Below are 22278 nucleotides of genomic sequence, written 5' to 3'. Positions count from 1 at the left end.
ACGGTCATGTGACCTCTTGTATCTTCTCAGGGTGTTACGCTCGCTGGATTCGGATCGTTTCCAAGTGATGTTTCGATACTTTGAGGACCGAGCGATCCAGAAGGATAAATCAGGTGGGTTAGATCTTAAAACATTCATCTGTTAATAGATGGATTAAAACGTATGGTTTGGTTCTCTCAGAATGACTCCTTTTAGGTTGCACTTAAAGATACGTTTTATTGCTACCTATATTCTGAAGTGTAGCTTGCTCATAAAATTTGTGAAATAGTGATTGTTTTTTTTCCTCCCTGTTGAAATACTGTATTTTATGATTCTGATACACTATTACAGCAACAAACCCAGCTTTATCCAGTGTTCATATTAACCTGTTGGAAATGCATGCAAATCAGGACTTTTTTCAATTATACTGTACATTAAACATTTTAGAAAACTCGCATTTCATTTTATTCATTAATGCATTGTGATTTATCTCTATTTTTTAACCCATAGAGTCTTGTTTTAAGAGTCATGTCTGATCAGTAGATGATTATTTGTGAGCTGTGCTGTGATTGTGTTCCTCTCATCCTCTCAGGAATGATGCAGTGTGTCATAGCGGTGGGTGACAAGGTTTTCGATGTCTTTCTGCAGATGATGGCTGACAAGGTAAATGAGAAATCACCTGAACCGCTTTAACATCTCGACTCGGCCACTCATTGTTATCCTCTAATGTTATATATCTTTTTTTCTAGGAAAAGACTAAAGCTCATGAGGAGGAGTTAGAAAACCATGCTCAGTTCCTGTTGGTCAACTTCAACCACATTCACAAGAGAATCCGCAGAGTTGCAGACAAATATCTGTCAGGACTCGCTGAGACGTGGGTCTTTCTCCATTACAATCACAGACCGTACTGAACACTAATGTGTTGCGTAGAGATCTTGTTTCTGTAGATGTGTTCTCATGTTTCTGTGTGGGGATAGTTGACTCAATAGAGAAGTGCATTTCTTCTTCTTGAATGTTCAATGCAGCTGTGTCTCTTTGTTTTTGGTCTAGTTTTCCGCACTTGTTGTGGAGCGGTCGTGTCCTGAGGACCATGCTGGATATATTACAGACCCTGTCTCTTTCACTCAGTGCTGTACGTGCTTCTTGCTTTGCTCAGATCAAGTTTAGATATTATTTCCCCGTCTGGAGGTGTTAAAGGAGAGGTTTATGATAAATTATTGATTTCTTAATTCTTCAGGACATCCACAAAGACCAGCCGTATTATGACATACCGGACACCCCGTATCGTATCACCGTGCCGGATACATACGAGGCCAGAGAGGTGCATTTACTTGACTTATTCTTGCTTTTCTATGCTTTATAAAGCCACAGGAACTTTATGTATTTGCAACCAATTTAATTTATATAATATAGTAAAAAAAAATATATATATATATATATTATATATATATATATATATATATATATATATTATTTTAAACTTTTAGAAACTTTTACACTTTTAGAAATGTTTATTACAGTGTAATTATATAAATGTTTAAATATAACAATAATAATAATAATTATAATAATAATTTTGTTATATACAGTTTATTATTTATGTATATTTATATCATACATTTCTTAAATATAAATGTTTTATATTGTTATCAATATATTTTAAGCAAATATATATATATATGTATGTATGTATGTATGCATGTATGTATATATATTTGTGTTTATTTGTATTATATGTGTGTATTATATTAATATAAAATAATTATTTATAAAATATTTTTTATTAAACAATAATAATAAAAATAACAACACAAAAATGTACATATATTTGTTTAATATAATAATTAATAATTGTGTTATAAATATACAGTAAAAATAATTTATGTAGATTTATATTATACATACATTTCGTAAATATAAATGTTTTTATATTTTTATGAATATATTTTAATGTACGTATATATAAAAAATTAAATGTGATATATATATATATATATATATATATATATATATATATATATATATATGTATGTATATATGTATGTATATCTGTTTTTTATTAAACATAATAATAACACACAAAATTCTAAATATATTTATGTTTAATATAAATATTAATTTTATTATTTTTACCTAATTTGTAATTTAACTAAAATTAACAATAAAAATGTATCCGTGTATTTGCCTTTTTCCACTGCAATATAAAATGAGTTTAAGAAGGCATAGATATGAATTTGGCTTCTTATTAAAAGCGTGGGATTGCATATGTGTTAGTGATATATTTGGGATTTCATATGTCATGTTTAGAGCATAGTGAAAGACTTTGCTGCCCGCTGTGGAGAAATCCTAAAAGAGGCCATGAAGTGGGCACCATCGGTCACCAAATCTCACCTACAGGTTTGGCCTCCCTTTCAAAATGTCTCGATTCACTATCACGATTGTCCTCTGCAGTGGTTTTGAACATCATCGATGTATTTTCCCCAGGAGTACCTGAATAAGCACCAGAACTGGGTGTCAGGTCTGTCTCAGCACACGGGTCTGGCGATGGCCACCGAGAGCATCCTGCACTTCGCTGGATATAATCGACAGAGCACCAGTCTGGGGGTAAGATGAGCTGCTTCTGCTGAGACTCAGTTCATGCTGAAGGGAGATAATGACTAGTGCCTTAGTGATAATAAACAATCAGGAAGTTATGTGAGAAGTATGTTCTCTGTCATTTCAGACTAGTGTTATTTGGGGTTTATTGAGCTACTATAATAGTTTTGTTAATATTTTGTTAATATTTTTATTTTATTGAACTTTTTCCATTTTCATTTTAGTTTCGATCAAAGTTTGTTTTTTATTATTTATTATTATTTTAAATATGTCCTTACAGTTTTTATTCATTTTTTTAGTAGAATTGAAAAAGTACATCTAGTTAAACTAAATGAAAGTTAGAAAATTTACCTTGGCAACTAGCTGAAATAAAACAACTAAGTTTATTTTATTCTTTATTTTATTGGGTTATTGTTTTGAAACTAGCTGAAATAAAACAACTAAGTTTATTTTATTTTTTTTATGTTTAATTTTATTGGGTTATTGGTTTTTTTTAACTAGCTGAAATAAAACAACCAAGTTTATCTTATTTTTTCTTTTATTGGGTTATTGTTTGTTGAAACTAGCCGAAATAAAACAACTAAGTTTATTTTATTTTTTATTTTATTGGTTTATTGTTTTGTTTTTTTGCAACTAGCTGAAATATTTTATATTTTAATGGGTTATTTATTTATTTATTTTTGCAACTAGCTGAAATAAAACAACCAAGTTTATTTTATTTTTTATTTTATTGGGTTATTTTTTTGGCATTTATTTATTTATTCATTTTTGGGTTTATTTATTTATTTTTTGCAACTAGGTGAAATAAAACCAGTTTAAGTTTTTAAAAGATTTTAATTTATTTTATTTTAGAGTTTTATTTCTAAATGATTTTATCATTTATATTTTATTTGAGTTAGATTTTTGGATTTAGCATTAATTTTGTCAAGTAAAAATATGTTTTTTTAACTCATGCTTTTTATTTTAGTTAACAATAATGTTCCTATTTCAGACCACTCAGCTCACAGAGAGACCAGCATGTGTGAAGAAAGACTACTCCAACTTCATGGCCTCCCTCAACCTGAGAAACCGCTATGCTGGAGAGGTAATGCTGAATAATAAAGCCGAGGCTGCTGGGGGTTTTATGAAAGAAGCTCAGACACGTGTCTCGTATACAGGTAGCAGGGATGATCCATTTCTCCGAGGCCACGCGGAGCACGTCAGATCTGAACAAGCTGATGATTCGTGAGATGAATGAAGCTCTGGACGGAGGTCAGCCGGAAGCCTTCACTGAAGCCATGTTCAAAATGACTGCGCTGCTCATCAGCTCCAAAGGCATGTTACTACACTTCAAATAGATGTTCATACCATCAAGTTGCATAATGAAACACTGAATATACCACAAATCAAGTTCAGTTTTCCAGTATGCTGACAAGAAGATCAGTAAGACAGTAAGGCAGTCGTTAATGTTGTGTTTATTGTGTAGAATGGGATCCTCAGCTGCTGCATCGCCTCTGCTGGTCTCCGTTAAAGATGTTCACCGAGAATGGCATGGAAACAGCTATTGCCTGCTGGGAATGGCTCCTGGCTGCGAGGACAGGCGTTGAAGTCCCGGTAAGATACACACATGTATATGTAGAGCTGTCATAATACCAGTATTTAGTCAATGCATACCAATACCAGTCAAATGAAATGGTCTCAAAACCCAAATAAAATGTAAGAAAAGAAATCTCAAGTAATTATAAGAGCTGTAATCACATAACCAACACAATATTCAAGCAGCTGGAAATAAAACAATAAATTAAAAACATACTGAAATGTATAGTATTACTTTATAATATTACTTTATTTATACACAAACTGTATTAAATTAATGTATAATTATTATATAATTAATTATCAGCTGCAACTGCCAGAAATGAACAAATTTTTCATGTATTAATTTATTAATTTGTAATAATATATCAACTTAATATACAATTATTATATATTTTTTTGTATTCTATTAAATTAATAACCTTTAAATGGGCTTAAGGCTGTCAACAGCTCAAAATTTTAGAAATAAAATAGACAAGTACATGTAAAGTAGTACTTTAAAATACAATTGCAATTATTTACAATGTGTGTATATATATATATATAATGTATATAGTACAGACCAAAAGTTTGGAAACATTACTATTTTTAATGTTTTTGAAAGAAGTTTCTTCTGCTCATCAAGCCTGCATTTATTTGATCAAAAATACAGAAAACAAATTAATATTGTGAAATATTATTACAGTTTAAAATAATTGATTTTAAAAACTATTATACTTTAAATGATCATTTATTTCTGTGATGCAAAGCTGAATTTTTAGGATCATTATCACATGATCCTTTATAAATCATTCTAATATGATGATTCATTATCAAAGATGGAAACAGTTCTGCTGCTTAATATTTTTTCAGAACATATGATACTTTTTAAGGATACTTTGATGAATAAAAAGAAAAAAAAAGAAGCTATGTTTTTAAAATATTAATATTTTGTAATAACAATATACACTACTGGTCAGTAATTTGGGGTCAGTAATATTTTTCTTTTTTTTTTCAATAAAATCAATACTTTTATTCAGCAAGCATGTGTTAAATAGATAAAAAGTGATAGTAAAGGAAATATATTATTACAATATATATTACAATTTTTTTATTTTAAATAAATGCAGTTCTTTTTAACCTTTTATTGATCAAATATATTAGACAGCAGAACTGTTTCCAACACTCATAATAAATCAGAATATTAGAATGATTTCTAAATGATCATGTGATCGACTGATGTTACATGTGACACTGAAGCTGGAGGAATGATGCTGGAAATTCAGCTTTGCATCACAGGAATAAATTATTTATTTAAAGTATATTCAAATAGAAAACTATTATTTTAAGTTGTAATAATATTTCACAATATTACTGTTTTTTCTGTATTTTTGATCAAATAAATGCAGGCTTGATGAGCAAAAGAAACTTCTTTCAAAAACATTAAAAATAGTAATGTTTCCAAACTTTTGGTCTGTACTATATGTATATATATAAAATATTAGTATTATATATTTATATAATACTAATATAATAGTTTTGAATTTGATTTATTATATATTACTGTATAATAAAATTAAATACACACACACACACACACACTTTATTATACAGTAATATATTGTATTGTATTGAACACCTCCAAACATTTGCACATGTAAAAGTCTAAGAATGCACACAGTGCTCTAATATTCTGTTCACGATGAAGTCTAAATCTGTGCTGTTATATTCGATGTTTCCTCATGTAACGTGCGTATCTGAGCTATGCAGGTGTTCCAGTGTTTTTGGCTAGTGTTCACTGAGTCTCTCCTCTGTTCTGGGGTCAGTTCATGCGGGAGATGGCAGGTGCGTGGCAGATGACCATCGAGCTGAAGATAGGGCTGTTCTCTGACGCCCAGGTGGAGGCGGACCCCCTGGCGGCCTCCGAGGAGAGCCAACCCGTCCCCTGTCCGCCCGACGTCACGCCCCACTACACCTGGATCGAGGTTACTTCCTGTTACCCTGTTTGCCCATCATGAGTTTATCGCTGTGGATTTTTGATGAGGGTCGCTCTTGTGTAATTGCATTAATAAACCTTTCACTTCACGTTGATACAGAATCTGTCTTTTTGAGAAAAACGGTTCACAATTTGTTTTTTTGGGGGGTTTACCAAAATGTCAAACATTTTATTTATTCCATCAAGTCATTTTTTCTCTCCATTTGTCTAGTTCCTGGTCCAGCGCTTTGAGATCGCCAAGTACAGCAGTGCTGATCAGGTGGAGATTTTCGGCACTCTTCTGCAAAGGTCTCTGTGTCTCAATGTTGGCGGCCCGAAAAGCAGCCTGAACCGCCACGTGGCGGCCATTGGACCACGCTTCAGGTTAGTAAGAACACTGCACTGTAAAACTGTTTCAAATAAAGATTATTGGATTATTAAAGATTATTTCAGACTTCAGTTTGCTCCAAACATTCACAGTTAATTCAACATAATTGGTCTGCAAAACCAGAGTGACTTTCACTGAGCCTGTCAAGAACAAGGTCTTATTTCATCCCTAAATCAAAAGAAAGAAATGTCAAATTTGTAAACAACATTTTTCTTTGCTTAAGAAAAAATAAATCTTTTTTTTTTTTTTTTTTTTTTTTTTTTTTTTACAAAAATTGTGCACATATTACATTTTACAAGAAAATACTATTTCAGTTTTTCTACCTCAAGATTGCATATTTTATTTGATGCGTTACTTGCTGTGTTTTGTAATTATTTGTGAAATATACTAGCAATTTTGGAATAAAAATTTTTAGTAAATCCTAAACAAATCCAAACCTTTTTCAGTGCAGTTTATTACATTTACACTTGTTATTTGAGTAAATTTGAGATACTTTTATAGTTTTATTTTAGTATTTTCATTTTAATTTGAATAAAAGTTTCAGTATTTTTTTTTTTGTCATTTTTATTAGTTTTTATTTCTATGTCTATATAGAGTTTATTCATTTTTATTTCAGTTTTGAAATGTGGCTCTGAGTCATTTCTTTTTCAATTTTTCTATTTTTTTTTTTATGGATTTAGTTTTCATTTTAGTTTTAGTTAATTATAATAACCCTAGGATTGAACTGTATTTCTGTGCCCTCAGGTTGTTGACTCTCGGACTTTCGCTCCTTCATTCTGACGTCGTGACCAACGCCACGATCCGTAACGTGCTGCGGGAAAAGATTTACTCCACCGCCTTTGATTATTTCAGGTACTGCTTAGATTGGAGTTTTTGATAAATGATAAATGCTTGTGGAGAGAGGAAACGATGACAAATGAAAACAAAACCGACCACAGAGCATCGTAAAATTGTTATTAATCTCTGTTTGTGTATAGTCATATTTAAATATCTACATCAAAGTTAAGGCAATTCACACTTTACTTTGATGAAGATGTTGTTGTTTAAACTTAAATCTGTTGTTGTAGCAGTGGGACTTTAGTATCATCGATTTTAAAGTTATAGTTTGTTAACATTTTAAATTAGATTTTTATTTTCTGTTTTCATTTAATTGTTAGTATTTTATTTTAGTACTTTAATTTGAAGAAATTCAAATGATACATTTTTCTCTTTGGTAACTAGCTGAAAGAAAATAAGTAATATTTCAGGTTATACTTATTTTATTACAAATAATGAAAATGTTTTTTATGGTTTTACTTTCAGCTAACAATTTAATTTTTAAAAAAACATTTTCAAGGCTTCAGGCATATAAATAGCCAAATAAGGTATGTAATGATTATCAATGGAATATTATGTTAATTATTATTATTATTTATTATGTAGTAATTATATAATAAAGTAATATTTTTCGAGAAGCATTAAGAATAATGAATAGATGAATGAGAGAGAATTTGTTAATTACTTTTAAAAACTCTAAAGTAATGCATGTTAATAAGAATTAGAAATGAAAGAATTAAAATTAAAAAAAAAATTTTGATTTAGTTATTTTAGGTGTTTCAATTTAAACTTGGCAACTGGCTAAAATAAACTAGCTTTAAGTATATTTTATTTAATTTCTGTTAATGTTATTTTTTTTAATTACAAGTAGTGTTTGTAGTGTGTAAATATTTTATATATAAATATAAAACTTTTCATTTTTTTTTTTTTTTTTTTAAATACAGTTTTTCTCAAATGCATGTTGTGTGTGTATTTATACATACATAAAAAAAATACACAGTACACAAACATATATTAATGTAAACACACTTATATTTTTGAATGCGTTCCATCACGATTAATAGTTTGACAACCCTAGATAACTCTTTTGATATGCAGTTGATTTTCATTTTTAAGTTGGCAGTCTCTGCTAAGCTACTTGATATTTTTGGCTGCTTGTGTGCTTAGTCAAATAAATGAATCCTCATGATTTTAATGATTTTATTTTATTTTTTTCTTCTTCTTTTTCAGCGTTGCTTCAAAGTTCCCCACTCAGGGAGACAAGCGTCTGCGCGAGGACATCAGCATCATGATCCGCTTCTACGCCAGCATCCTCTCCGATAAGAAGTACCTAGCTGCTAGTCAGCTCGTGCCACCTGGTGAGCTTGGCGCCAATCCCCCTCAAAGCTCCCAATCTGCTGGGATTTTCGGATCGCTTATCGTTTCCAGCACTTCTCCGCTATCGATATTAAGTAAGCTTCTCTTGCTACGACTGTGCGACTACAGTGCAGCAGGAGCATGTTTATGCGGTTCAAATTTGCATGGCTGCAAATTTGAAACCTGTACTAAAAATGCACGGTAATCATCTAGACGGCCGGATTTATCAATTTGTCGCCAAGCGCAGATTGACAAATGCGTCCGTCCCGTCTCTCCCCGCCTCACCATCCTTCTCTCTCCATTATAGAAACATGACCTCATCAGAACATTAGCGCCCTCTCTCATGTAAAATGCATGATCATTTCAATATCAGAGGACTAATTGAGACTTCATTCGTCCCTTAAAGCCTCTCCATCGTGTGATGTGCTACATCGCCAGACAGCTCCACAAATCAGTTGCTTCGCTTGGTATTTACTCGTCGACTGTATCATTTGCAGGCTTGACTTCTTCAGATGCTGTGTGTTAATAATTCATTAAAGCTGATGGGAAAGGGAAAGGAGAAAAAGTGCTGGAATGATGGGACAAAATTTGGAAATGGGGTAAAAGAAGAATATTAATTTACAAATAATGAGTGAATCTCACGGCATCTGTCAGGAAACATGTTATATCTCACCCCTAAATCAGATTTTAGATTAAATTGAATATTATTTGAAAGTGCTCCGTTTTTACACAACAAGAAATTAATTGTTTTTCAAAAAAAAAAAATATTATTATTATTTTTAGATCTTTTCCACTAATTAATTAATATCTAAAAATGCATTATTTTTTCCACACATTTCCAAAAAAATGTTTTAGAAAAAAATTATTTTATGTGCAATAAATATGATACATAAATAGAAAAATAGTATATAATATATATTTAATGAGATTAAAAAAAATAATAATTCTGACAGTTTTGCACATTTTCTGACACATTATTAAAATAATTTATTGAATTAATTACTTCATGTGCACTAAATAAGAAACATAAATTGAGATAATTGTATGTTATGTATTATTTTACATCAAGTGCACTTTTCATGCGCGTTAAGAAATGTATTGTATTTTTAAAGTCTAAAATCTGGAATAATTATCAATGGAATAATATTGAATGAAAATATTAGAAGCATTAATGTAAGAAAAATGAGAATTACTAAAGAAACTAAAAAGTTACGTATTACAGTAATTAAAATGTTGGTTGAACATGGAAACATCATGAAAATGTCACAATGCAATAAAAATATTTATTATAAAAAAATAGCATTTTCTTTATGCGTATGCCTTATTTATTTTTTATTTTTTGGGGGGGGTAAATTATGATCTTCACACACTCTTCATGAGATTCACTCTAATAGTGTAGGTACCAGAGAGAAGAGAATAAAATTCTCCTAAATCCTTAATTTAACAGCGTTTCCTCTCACAGACAACCAGGATCCGTCCATGAACAGTTTGTCGGTGATGAACGCCGCCGACCCGAGGAACAACATGGACATGACCATGGGTTCCCGTCAGCAGAGCGCTCAGGGCTGGATCAACACCTACCCCCTGTCCAGCGGGATGTCCACCACCTCCAAGAAATCAGGTGTCACCCAAACACACAACAGCCGATTGAGCCGGATTGCTTTTAATGGTTTAATCTGTTCAGCCAATGTGCATCTGCTCGTGCAGTGATCTCCTGATTGTTAAGAGTCAGCTCTGCATTAACTGAGCTATGAATGCTTTCTGAGCTGCTGGAAATCAGCTGGTGGCTGCGGTGTCACTATTGCTTGTTTTTTAATAAATAAACCATTGTAGTCAGTATAAATATAGGTGTTTATTTATGTATTCAAATAGTCTGTTATATATATATATATATATATGTATGTATGTATATGTGTGCATGTGTGTGTGTGTAATTCATATATATTATTAGAATATATAAATGTATAGTAATAATATATAAATAAGGGTTTTAAGTTATATATGTTATAGTGTTTTAACTTTTTATTACATTTGTGTAATTTAAAAAAAGAAAAAGAGAAAAGAAAAATATTTCAGAGCAGACATAACTAGAAAATGAATATTATTTAAAATTAAAATTACTTGTACAGTGACATCAGATTTTGGTTGTTCTGTTTATCAGGGGAAAAAAGTTGTCATATTTTGTAGTCATAGCTAGAGTTACTATATTTAACTGAAACTAAAACCATAAAAATATTTGTGTTACTTGAAATTAAGTTCACATAAAATATTAAAATTTATTTTATTTCACCAAGCAATATTTCTTATTTTTAATTTGTTGTAAAAAATTATGTGCTAAAAAAAGTAATACATTTTTTATTATTATTATTATTATTTTTATTATTATTATTGAATTTAAGAAAAAAAATTGACAAAAGCAGTATTTTTTATTAAAATTAATTAAATTAATTTTTAAATGGAAAAACATAAAAGTAAAAACTATTTCAAGACAATGAAATACTATAATCGGACCCCAATGATCCAAGAATAGCACTGTTGACGATGTAGAAGCAGCTCTGCTTTTTCCAGCTGTTACTTAAGCACCTCTAGTGTCTCACAGGTGTCCTGTCTCAGTCCAGTATGTTTAATTTACTTCTGTTTTCTCTCACATAGGCATGTCCAAAAAGAGCAACCGAGGCACGCAGCTGCACAAGTACTACATGAAGCGCAGGACGTTACTCTTGGCCTTACTGGTAGGGAGGCTTTCTCCCCAGCCTGGTTCCTGTGAAACCAATGCACTTCTGTGTTTTGAGCATCTCTGTGCTTTCTTTGCAGGCCAGTGAGATCGAGCGACTGACCACTTGGTACAACCCGCTATCAACGCAGGAGCTGGCCATCGCCACAGAGCAGTCGGTAGAGACCAGCATCTCCAACTGGAGATCCAAATACATCAACCTGAGTGAGAAACAGTGGAAGGACAATGTCAACTTGGCCTGGAGTATCGCTCCGTATCTGGCCATGCAGCTGCCAGCGAGGTACACCAATAATGAGACTGAAGCTCTGTGCCAAACTCTAGTTAGCTGTCGACCTTACAGCAGTTTTAAGGCATGTATCTTTTATCAGTTCTAGAATCTACTGTGTCAAGTCAAGGGAAAAAAATCTTTGAACTCACTGACAATTTGAGTTGATTTGAAATCAAAAATATATATATATATTTTTTTTTTTTTCAGTGACATTTTTTGATGACAACAATGCACATCCACCCCCCCAAAAAAAACAAAAAAAACTTCTTACTCTAATGTGGAAAAATATTATTTACATATTTACACATCAAGACATTTTTTTTTTTTTTTTTTTATAATTTAAAATGTTTTCCTAGCACCTTTTTAGCAGTGACTTTTTTTAATGTCAATTAAGTACATTTTCACAAAAGTTCAGAAAACAAAACTCTTTCTCTAATATGAAAAACAATTATTATATTATATTATATATCAAAAATGCACTTATATTTTTATCCAAAGGAATTTCCAAACATTATTTATACAGAAATAAATATACACAGCACACATATATACACTATGTAAACAAAAACTTTTATTTTGGATGTGATTAATCGCGATTAATCTTTGCCCGGCACTAATTATTTTAATTAAAAGAATACAATGCGTCAGACAATTTGACTTGAATAACTGAAACCTATTTTAACCAATCTGGCTTGTTTAGTTATTTATTTATTCAAATGTGCACTGACATTATTATTATTTATCATTTATTATTACTGATATTTATTAAAATTTTCACTGACATAATGATTTTTTTTAAATATCTTTTCCACTCTTAATAAGATAAAGACTTCAATTGTATCAATAAGACAAATCAAATCTGGAATAATAATCAATGCAATATTATGCTATTGAAAATGTAATTAGATAATACTAATATTATTTGTGTGTTTATGAATGCATGTTTGTTTATTTGAGTGCAGCACCAGTTGATCAGTTTCACTCCAGTTTTGAGGTTTTGGTAGAAAGCTCATGTTTTGGTGGCCTCTTTTCTTCCTTTGTAGGTTCAAAAATGCAGACGCCATCGTGGCTGAAGTGACCCGTCTGGTTCGACTGGATCCTGGTGCGGTCAGCGATGTGCCAGAAGCAGTCAAGGTTAGAGCCACCGTTCTGCCACAACAGGACATTATGTGTTCTGCTGCGTGTTAAAACTTGCTTGTGTTTTTTTCCCATAGTTCCTGGTGACGTGGCACACCATTGATGCTGATTCTCCAGAGCTGAGCCACATCCTGTGCTGGGCTCCTGCAGATCCTCCCACCGGCCTCTCGTACTTCTCCAGCATGTACCCTCCTCATCCGCTCACCGCTCAGTATGGAGTCAAAGTCCTGCGCTCCTTCCCTCCTGTACGTACCAGCAGCCTGGAGACCAGCTCTTTCTCAGCCCACAGATGTTACCGTATTTTTCGGATTATAAGTCGCACCTAAGTATAAGTCGCATCAGTCCAAAAATATGTCATGACGAGGAAAAAAACATATATAAGTCGCACTGGAGTATAGGTCGCATTTATTTAGAACCAAGAGAAAACATTACTGTCTCCAGCCGCCAGAGGGCGCTCTATGTCTTCAGTGTAGACTACAGGAGAACTGAGCAGCATAGAGCGCCCTCTGGCGGCTGGAGATGGTAATGTTTTCTCTTGGTTCTTGTCAAATTAATTTTGATAAATAAGTCGCACCTGACTATAAGTCGCAGGACCAGCCAAACTATGAAAAAAAGTGCGACTTCTAGTCCGGAAAATAGGGTAATTGACTGCTGCACTGTCAAAACTGTTCACTTTCAAACCTATTCATTTACATCAATTTAATTAAATATTTTAATATGTATATGACTATTTAAAATTAAGTTTATAATGATAGAAATTAATAAAAAATAGTGTTATAAATTATTAACATAATTAAATTCCATATGTTTCAAAAACAAAATGTTCATTATTGTTTACATGTTTTATTACCGGTGACTTCTCCTGTCATCTGTGATTAGTTTCTTTTTTATCTATAAATATTTTAGGGCTTTAAATAAGTAGAAAAAAGTGATTTTATTATAACATTTGTATATTCGTAATGTTGATCCCCATGGCTTTTTCAGGTCTAGAAATCACAATTTTAAAATGGCTATTAATTTTTTAATCAAACATTTTAGAGTTTGACACAAAAGTCCTTGACTTGATTCCCGTGACTTCTCCATGTCTAGAAATCACATGATTCAAATTCAGTTTCTGTACTATGCTTGATATAACTAGAAAAAAACATTCATTATAAACATTTCCTTGACTTTTACAAATATTTTTAATATTAATTCCGGTGACTTCATGCTTTTAAAATTTCCTCAGCTGAGCAATTAACTTGCTGTCGATAAATATCAGATATTTCACGTCATTTATGGCTTTTATCTACAGTTTCCATTGATGTAATTAGACCTTGACACTTGTGTGAAACACAAAAGGAGATGTTCTGAAGGGTGATTCAAAAGGTTTTAACCCCGTTTCATTCCTTGTGTGAGGAACAGATTAAGGTCTGTCCATTATGTTTCTGTGATTTCTCACTTGCCTTTCTTTTACAGGACGCGATTTTGTTTTACATTCCTCAAATCGTTCAGTCGCTGCGGTATGACAAGGTGAGGAAGAGTTCTTCTTAACACAACAGTGGTTTGCTCTGACTCTCACAGCCCTGCGCTGCTGCCTGCTCCTAACATCTTTTGCGTGCGTTTTTTTTGACAGATGGGTTACGTGCGAGAGTACATCCTGTGGGCCGCACAGAAGTCCCAGCTCCTCGCTCATCAGTTCATATGGAACATGAAGACCAACATCTTTCTGGACGAGGAAGGCCAACAGAAAGATCGTACGTAACCTGCTGTCGAGTTCAGACAGAACGTGTCCCGTTACTCGCTGTAGTTCAATTCGTCAAATTACTCCCAGATAACACACACTTTTGTTTATATGTTTGAAGTCAGTACGATTTTTTTTACTTATTAGAAATTATGACTTTTATACATAAGGGATGCATCAAATTGGTCAAAAGTGACAGTAAAGACATTTATAAAAGATTTCCATTTCAAAGAAATTCTGTTCTTTTGAACTTTTTATTCAATGATTTACACAAAAATCGTAGTTGCCCATTTTAAGGATTTTTTTTTTTTTCATTTTTTTTTACACATTTTCGCCTAAAAAGCGGAAAATATGGAAAAATATACAAAAATGTGAAAAAAAAAATTAAATAAAATAAAATAATATATATATAAATAAAATAAAATATTACATAAATTAAATGCTTTATATATTATATATATATTTTTTAAAATCTTACTGTTCCCAAATGTTTGAATATTAGTGCATAATTTACTGATAAGAGTCTGGGATTATTATGTACAGTGGAAACATGGACACCTGTGCTGATGCGCTTTAGGAATCAAAAGTGGGAGGTGGCTTCCTCTTCCATTTCATGAAACATTGATGGTTTCGAATGAACTGAGATGTCACTGCCTGATGTCCAGATTAATAGGAGCTGATAGTTGATGTGTTGTTGTGCTTCAGCGGACATCGGTGAGCTTCTGGAGCAGATGGTGGAGGAGATCACACACTCTCTGTCAGGTCCAGCTAAAGACTTCTACCAGCGCGAGTTTGACTTCTTCAACAAGATCACCAACGTCTCCGCCATTATCAAGTATGTGCAATGCCATTCCCACCACATTTGAGCTCTCCTTCAAACTCTAGTGAACTGCCTCACCTTTCTAGGCAGCATCCCGACTGAAAGGGAATGATTAGAAACATCGTCAGTCATTCACTGATTTGATGCCAGTTTATTCTTGGATTGTGCTACACCTGAAGGATGTATAGGATGGTGCCTTCAAATATAGAGTTGATGAAAAGCTACTGATTAATTAAACCAGAAGAATGTCATATTAAACTCACTTAAAATTCTCAAATAAAACAATTTTTTTTTTTTTGTTTACCTGCGTGTCATGAATTTTGTCATTAGGTTTTTTTTAAATATTATTTTGCTCATAAATATAAATTTCAATGCCAAAGAATATTTTTATAAATAGAGCTTGACATAACTAGAAAAAAAATTAAATTAATTAATTTTTGAATAATTAACAAAGATTTTCTAGACTTTTCTAGGTCTAGAAATCACACTTTTAAAATGTTTTTATTATTAATATTAGAAATTATTTTTTTTTTTCAAGAGTGATGCATTAAATTGAAAAAGACGCAAAATTAATCAAAATTAAACACTATAAAAATATTGTTTACATTTATAAATGTAATACATAATAAATACATTTTTATATGCATATTTCATATGAATATATTTTTTTATATTAGTATTTTATATGATTTTTTTTTTATTTACCTGCATATCTTGTGATCATTAACCAAGAGCTGTTGTATATTAGTGCCTCTACTATTGTACTTGTTATAAACATTGATTATTTGGGAAGACTTTACAAATTTAATGTAAAAAATTATGATGAAATAAAATGTTTTTTGCAGTGCAGCAAGACAGTTTTTAATGTTTTAGAAGCTCTATGCACAAAATCTTATGTTAGAGCTTAATGTAAATGGGTGAATTTCATGAAACCTGTCATATTATGCCACAATATTAAGAAACAATTAATTAGAAAAGACAAGAACATTAAGCTCTTTTGCATTGTGTGCAAAAATATTTCATGTTAAAAGAGTAAATCAGAAGGTACATGTTTGCAGGAAAATTAAGCTTTTAATAGGTTTTGCATTAATTTGGCAAAAATATTTGAATCACATGACACCTGTCTAGTCTTAATCATAATTTGAAAGTCATATACACCTAGGATGGTTTGAGGGTGAGTAAATCATGGCTAATTCTTATTTTTGGGAGTACTATCCCTTTAAATGAAAAAGTCAATGTATTATAGTATTTCTTTTTGAAGTCCTTTGAATTGTTGGGAGATATTCTTGATTTTCTCTGTGCAAAATATACATTGAATGCACTTGAAGTAAAGAGAGTATAAAAAGCACGCTGTTCTTGTTTCCAGGCCTGTTCCTAAAGGAGAGGAGAGGAAGAGAGCGTGTCTGAAGGCGCTGTCCGAAATCAAAGTTCAGCCCGGTCAGACATCCGTCAATTTAAAACAAATCTGTGATGAGAGGAATTGTGCTTTAAAAATATTACTTGGGTATTTGTGTCATTTCTGTTTTCTGTTTATGACTTTTCTAATGCTGTAATCAGGATGTTATTTGCCAAGTAACCCGGAAGCTATCGTTCTGGATATCGACTACAAGTCAGGGACACCGATGCAGAGGTATGGCAAAAGCTGTTCACATGCGTTCTCTTCACTTGTGATTTATGAGCTCATTAACATCAGCTTGTTTTTTCAGCGCTGCTAAAGCTCCTTATTTGGCCAAATTCAAAGTGAAGAGGTGTGGAGTTAGCGAGCTTGAAAAAGAGGGTGAGTCGCACAGGACCTGGACCTCGCAGCACTTGCAGTGTACATGCAGTTTCTGAGAGATCTGTGTGTGTGTGTGTGTCTGCAGGTCTGCGCTCTCCGTCAGACTCTCAGGATGAAGGTGATGAGAATCCTGAGACTGCTCAAAAGGTCTGCTGGCAGGCGGCCATCTTTAAAGTGGGCGATGATTGCAGACAGGTCAGTATCATGGGAAACATCCCTAATCATGTAAAGGAGGGAATCTCATGAAATGAGAAATCAAAGAAAGAAATGTGAATTCAGCATTTTTTTTTCCAAATCATAAGATTTTGTATATTGTCATTTTCATTAAAAAAAAAAAAAAAAATATATATATATATGTATATATATATATATATATATATATATATATATATATATATATATATATATATAAAATAATTATAGGAGAGCCTACAATCAAAACCTCAGTTTTAGTGCTTTGTCCAGTGAACAGGTTTTATCTAAGCTCACAGGAAGGTAAAACTGGAGATCGTCTGCATAACAGTGATATGAAATGCTATACTTCCGAAAAATAGCGCTTAGAGGAAGCATGTAAAGAAAAAACAGCAACAGTCCCAAAATCGACCCCTGAGGGACACCATAAACTAAAGGGGCCAATGTGGAAGAGAAGTCTCCAAAATTCACAGCAACTGTCCTGTCTCTTAAATATGATGCAAACCACTGTAGAGCTATACCCTGGACACTAACCCAACACTCCAGACGATTGAGAAGAATATATATATATATATATATATATATATATATATATATATATATATATATATATATATATATATATATATATATATATATATATATATATATATATATATATATATATATATACTCACACACACAGGCAAATATGTTTTACAAGAAAAAATATATGTAATTTTTCAAACCCAAGATTTTGTACATTGACACAATTTTCATTAAAAAATATATATATATATATATATATATATTTGAAAAGAACAAATTTATATATATATATATATATATATATATATATATATGTGTGTGTGTGTGTGTGTGTGTGTGTGTGTTAAAAATGAAATGTAAATATAATTATCATTTTAAAATATAATATTGGGAGGATCTGTTGATTATATTACAGTTTTCAGTGTAAAAGTAAAAAATTTAATGGCAAATTCTCATATATAAATTAAAATCAATGTATGCATTTAGCAGACGCTTTTAAGCAGAGTGCATTTTCAGGCTAACATTTTTTACCTAACACACACACACACACACACACACATATATATATATATATATATATATATATATATATATGTATCGCTGAATTGTCATGAAAAGGTGGATTTAATTTGACCTTGCTGTGTTTTGAGTTAATATTCAGTCTTTCTCTGGTCTCAGGACATGCTTGCGCTCCAGATCATCGGTCTCTTCAAGAACATCTTCCAGCTGGTGGGTCTGGATCTGTTCGTGTTCCCGTACCGTGTGGTGGCCACCGCTCCTGGAGTGAGTCTCGCTCCAGCTTCCTGTCAGACGTCGTGCTCCTGACCCGCTGGAGCTCTGCTGACCCTGGTTTCCTGTCTGCTTCTTTCAGTGTGGCGTGATTGAATGTATTCCGGACTGTAAGTCCCGCGATCAGCTCGGCCGGCAGACTGACTTTGGCATGTACGACTACTTCAGGAACCAGTACGGGGACGAGTCCACGCTGGCCTTCCAGAAGGTGACAGACACTTGCTTCAGTACATTTCAGAGATTGGATAGTATTGGTTTTTGAACAGAAAGCTGACGTGTGTATTGAATTGCTTCTGCAGCTCTGATCATTTAATTCTTATGTGTCTTCTCTCTGTAACCTCTCTCTTTCTCTCGAAGGCTCGCTATAACTTCATCCGCAGTATGGCTGCATACAGTCTGCTGCTCTTCCTGTTACAAATCAAAGACCGACACAATGGTAACATCATGCTGGACAGCAAAGGCCATCTCATCCACATCGGTGAGTCAGGATCAACTTAAAGATGCCACATTCTTTAGGGGCATTTTATATCCACCTATAATGTCACTCATGGTTTCTTGCAACATAATTTAGACTGTTTTCCTCCCTTTTGTCTTGCATTTTATTCAAACAGGCTGTTTTTGCGACTGTACATTTAAAATATGCAAATTACCTCTTATGATTGGCTATTCATTTATTGTATTCAAGTGTCATACAATAAATGTAAAATATAAAATAGAAATATGTTTCTATTCCGTTTTGTTTTTTATTTATATTCTGAATAAGGTTTCGTTTTTATACTTTTAGATTTTATTTTAATTTTATTTAATTTTTTACTAATTTGTTATGTGCTTCTGCAATTTGTTTTTCCTTTTTAAATATTATTTTTTTTAGGTTTTATTAATTTATTTTTTATTTTGGTTTCATTACAGTTTTAGCTTTTATTTAAATCCAATTTGTCTTTTTTGTTTGTTTGTTTTTGCTTCACCTTAATTTGATTTCTGTTAGTTGCCAAGGCAGCATTTTAATTTTTTTTTTAGTTTTTATTTATCATCTAACATTGATATTTTATTTTAAGGTAGAGACACTAAACTTGGTAACCACTACATACATACAAGTTTTTACATCATACAAGGAACATTTTCATCGTATAATGCCTTAATTATCCCATTATCCCAACTTTTTTATTATTGAATGAAATTGTTATTATTTTTTTATTAGATAAACTAACACTAAATCTGAAACAAGGATGAATTGACTGCCTGCTTGTGTCCCGTAGACTTCGGCTTCATGTTCGAGAGCTCTCCGGGGGGTAATCTGGGCTGGGAGCCCGACATCAAGCTGACCGATGAGATGGTGATGATCATGGGCGGCAAGATGGAGGCCACGCCCTTTAAATGGTTCATGGAGATGTGTGTGCGCGGATACCTGGCCGTAAGGTGAGACGGCTGCTCTTCAATAATGCAGCATCCTCCGAGATGATGGATCAGGTCAGACGTGAGGACACAAGGGTTGTCTGGCTGTCCTCTGTGGCCAAACTCTGTCCCCTGCAAACCACCCCAATATTTTCTGATTGCAAAAGTATATTATTATAAAATAGAATTAGAACTAAAACTGAAACCGTAAAACATTTCCGTTAAATAAAATAAAAAGTATAGAAATAAAATATAAAGAAAACCTTAATTTGACTTCTTCAAATTTCACGTTTCAAATTTGATGCACTAAAATAACTAAAAATGAAACTGCAAATATACCAAAAAAAATAATAAAAAAAGACAATCACAACAATAATACTAAATCAAAAACCAGTGTCATTAAAATATCAGTGAGATGCTACTAGTTTTTATTTTTTGAATTATTTTTTGTTTTTAAAATAAAAAATGTGTGTGTATATATATATATATATATATATAAACATATAATTTTGATTACTTATACTGTATTATAGTTTTTAAAAATATATTATTTAAATATTTTTGTAAGATTCAGAAATTAATTCTCAGTATTTAAATAATAACTATAATAGCATCTCGTTGATAAAATGATAACACTGGTTTTCTGTCAGTAGCTTGTTTATAATCTGCAGCCCTCCGATGTGTGTTTGAATTGTTTCTCTCAGGCCGTACATGGATGCTGTGGTATCTCTGGTGACATTAATGCTGGACACAGGGCTGCCATGCTTCAGAGGACAGACTATCAAACTCCTCAAGTACGTGACTGCATATTAAATCATAATTGAATAGGTTTGGATGACGATAATAACCTTGCTCTAATGTGTTCGGCAGGCAAAGGTTCAACCCCAACATGAGCGAGAAGGAAGCCGCGGCCTTCATGATTAAAGTCATCGAGCGCTGCTTCCTCAGTAGCAGGTAACAAGCATCACCTTGTCACGTTATAATCAAAGAAAGTGTGTTATTGTGAACGTTTCTGATGAAACTGTGTTTCTCTGATACAGGAGCAAAACCTACGACATGCTGCAGTACTACCAGAACCAGATCCCGTACTGAGACTGGACCCACGTCATTATCAGTCTATTACAATCCTTTACGACGAGCACTTTATAGATGGGAATACATCACCTGCTCTGATTGGCCCTGATCCAGGCGTGTCACTTCCTGTCCGGCTGCCTCAGGGCCTCTCTCTAGTGATCCGCTGTAGTCCAAAAGCTGCATGTTTTTCCTCTGATCTCCCTTTAAGGCATCTGCCGTGACGGTTTGTGTGTGAATCTTGACATTCCTATTGAGAAATACATCCTTTAACTCTACTTGAATCTCTGGGTTCAGTCGCGTCTCCCAGGAAGCCATTTCTAAGACTCTGGCACAGATTGCACTGTAGATTACGTGCCGTCAGCAAATGACCTGTGCTATGCAATACATCAGTGTTTGTACGTTGTATCTCGTCCGTATGTCGTGTTTGGCACTGAAGGGGGTGAATCTCATGAAAGCTGTCAAGTATGGTTGAAAAGGAAAATTGTCTATTTTTAGGACTGTTCGATTTTTTTGCATTTTGACTGTGCATAGCACATTTATTCTTTTTATTTTTTATTTTAAACATAAATTTCACTACTTCGTATTTATATATCGTGGTGGTATTTTTTTGTACTGCCTTTAATTTGTTGATTTAAATAAAAGAAAATGATATTACTATGATATAGCAAAAATTACTGTATTACATAAAAAGTACACCGTCTAGTTGCATTACAGTAAAACTGCTTGCTTGAATAGAATAATGGTAATAATACAAATACAAAATAATGCAAGATGCAACGTTCCTAAATAGTTTTCTTTTGCATTATGACATTGTGCACAGCACATTTTAAAACTAAATTTCACATTAATGTAATGCAAAATGTCACTAATATTTTTACATCATTTACTGCCTGAATAATTATTACTATTTAATAAAAAAAATTCCAGCATTATTTTTTATTATAATACAATTTAAAAAAAACCTGTTACACAGAGTAAAGAAAATTACACAAAAAACTAGTACACCGTCTGAATATATTAATTAGAACTGTGGGAATATTGTCAAAAATAATGCATATGATACTAATAAAAAAATTATATAAAATATCTTAATGCTCCTCAAAATGACGTACATAGCATTTTCACATTAATGCAATGCAAAATGTCACTAATATGTTTATATTCTGCCTTTAATTTGAGTT

At 32.4% G+C, this 22278-nt stretch overlaps 1 protein-coding gene across 1 annotated transcript in view; it reads left to right on the top strand.

Annotated features, from left to right (window-relative positions):
- Nucleotides 1–22278, top strand: part of LOC113089748 (phosphatidylinositol 4-kinase alpha-like) — a gene marked incomplete at its 5' end in the record, with an annotated part of 30028 nt that overhangs the window by 6682 nt on the left and 1068 nt on the right. The window contains 33 exons of the mRNA XM_026256111.1: nt 31–113; nt 572–642; nt 729–853; nt 1030–1111; nt 1217–1300; nt 2287–2376; nt 2464–2583; nt 3566–3658; nt 3732–3888; nt 4040–4167; nt 5955–6113; nt 6336–6487; nt 7236–7343; nt 8538–8665; nt 10126–10284; nt 11316–11395; nt 11478–11677; nt 12709–12799; nt 12880–13047; nt 14261–14314; nt 14418–14538; nt 15231–15360; nt 16712–16782; nt 16903–16975; nt 17052–17122; nt 17208–17317; nt 18521–18625; nt 18714–18839; nt 18989–19109; nt 19888–20047; nt 20728–20817; nt 20894–20977; nt 21064–22278. The exon at nt 21064–22278 is cut by the window's right edge and continues 1068 nt beyond it. Coding sequence (XP_026111896.1) covers nt 31–113; nt 572–642; nt 729–853; nt 1030–1111; nt 1217–1300; nt 2287–2376; nt 2464–2583; nt 3566–3658; nt 3732–3888; nt 4040–4167; nt 5955–6113; nt 6336–6487; nt 7236–7343; nt 8538–8665; nt 10126–10284; nt 11316–11395; nt 11478–11677; nt 12709–12799; nt 12880–13047; nt 14261–14314; nt 14418–14538; nt 15231–15360; nt 16712–16782; nt 16903–16975; nt 17052–17122; nt 17208–17317; nt 18521–18625; nt 18714–18839; nt 18989–19109; nt 19888–20047; nt 20728–20817; nt 20894–20977; nt 21064–21115 — 3646 coding nt within the window. The remainder of the gene's footprint in view (nt 1–30; nt 114–571; nt 643–728; nt 854–1029; nt 1112–1216; nt 1301–2286; nt 2377–2463; nt 2584–3565; nt 3659–3731; nt 3889–4039; nt 4168–5954; nt 6114–6335; nt 6488–7235; nt 7344–8537; nt 8666–10125; nt 10285–11315; nt 11396–11477; nt 11678–12708; nt 12800–12879; nt 13048–14260; nt 14315–14417; nt 14539–15230; nt 15361–16711; nt 16783–16902; nt 16976–17051; nt 17123–17207; nt 17318–18520; nt 18626–18713; nt 18840–18988; nt 19110–19887; nt 20048–20727; nt 20818–20893; nt 20978–21063) is intronic.

Source organism: Carassius auratus, unplaced genomic scaffold (assembly GCF_003368295.1).
Source record: "Carassius auratus strain Wakin unplaced genomic scaffold, ASM336829v1 scaf_tig00050889, whole genome shotgun sequence".
In the NCBI taxonomy this organism is placed as follows: Eukaryota; Metazoa; Chordata; class Actinopteri; order Cypriniformes; family Cyprinidae; genus Carassius; species Carassius auratus.
Note: the sequence above shows the minus strand (reverse complement) of the source record. Positions and strands in the feature narration are given on the sequence as shown.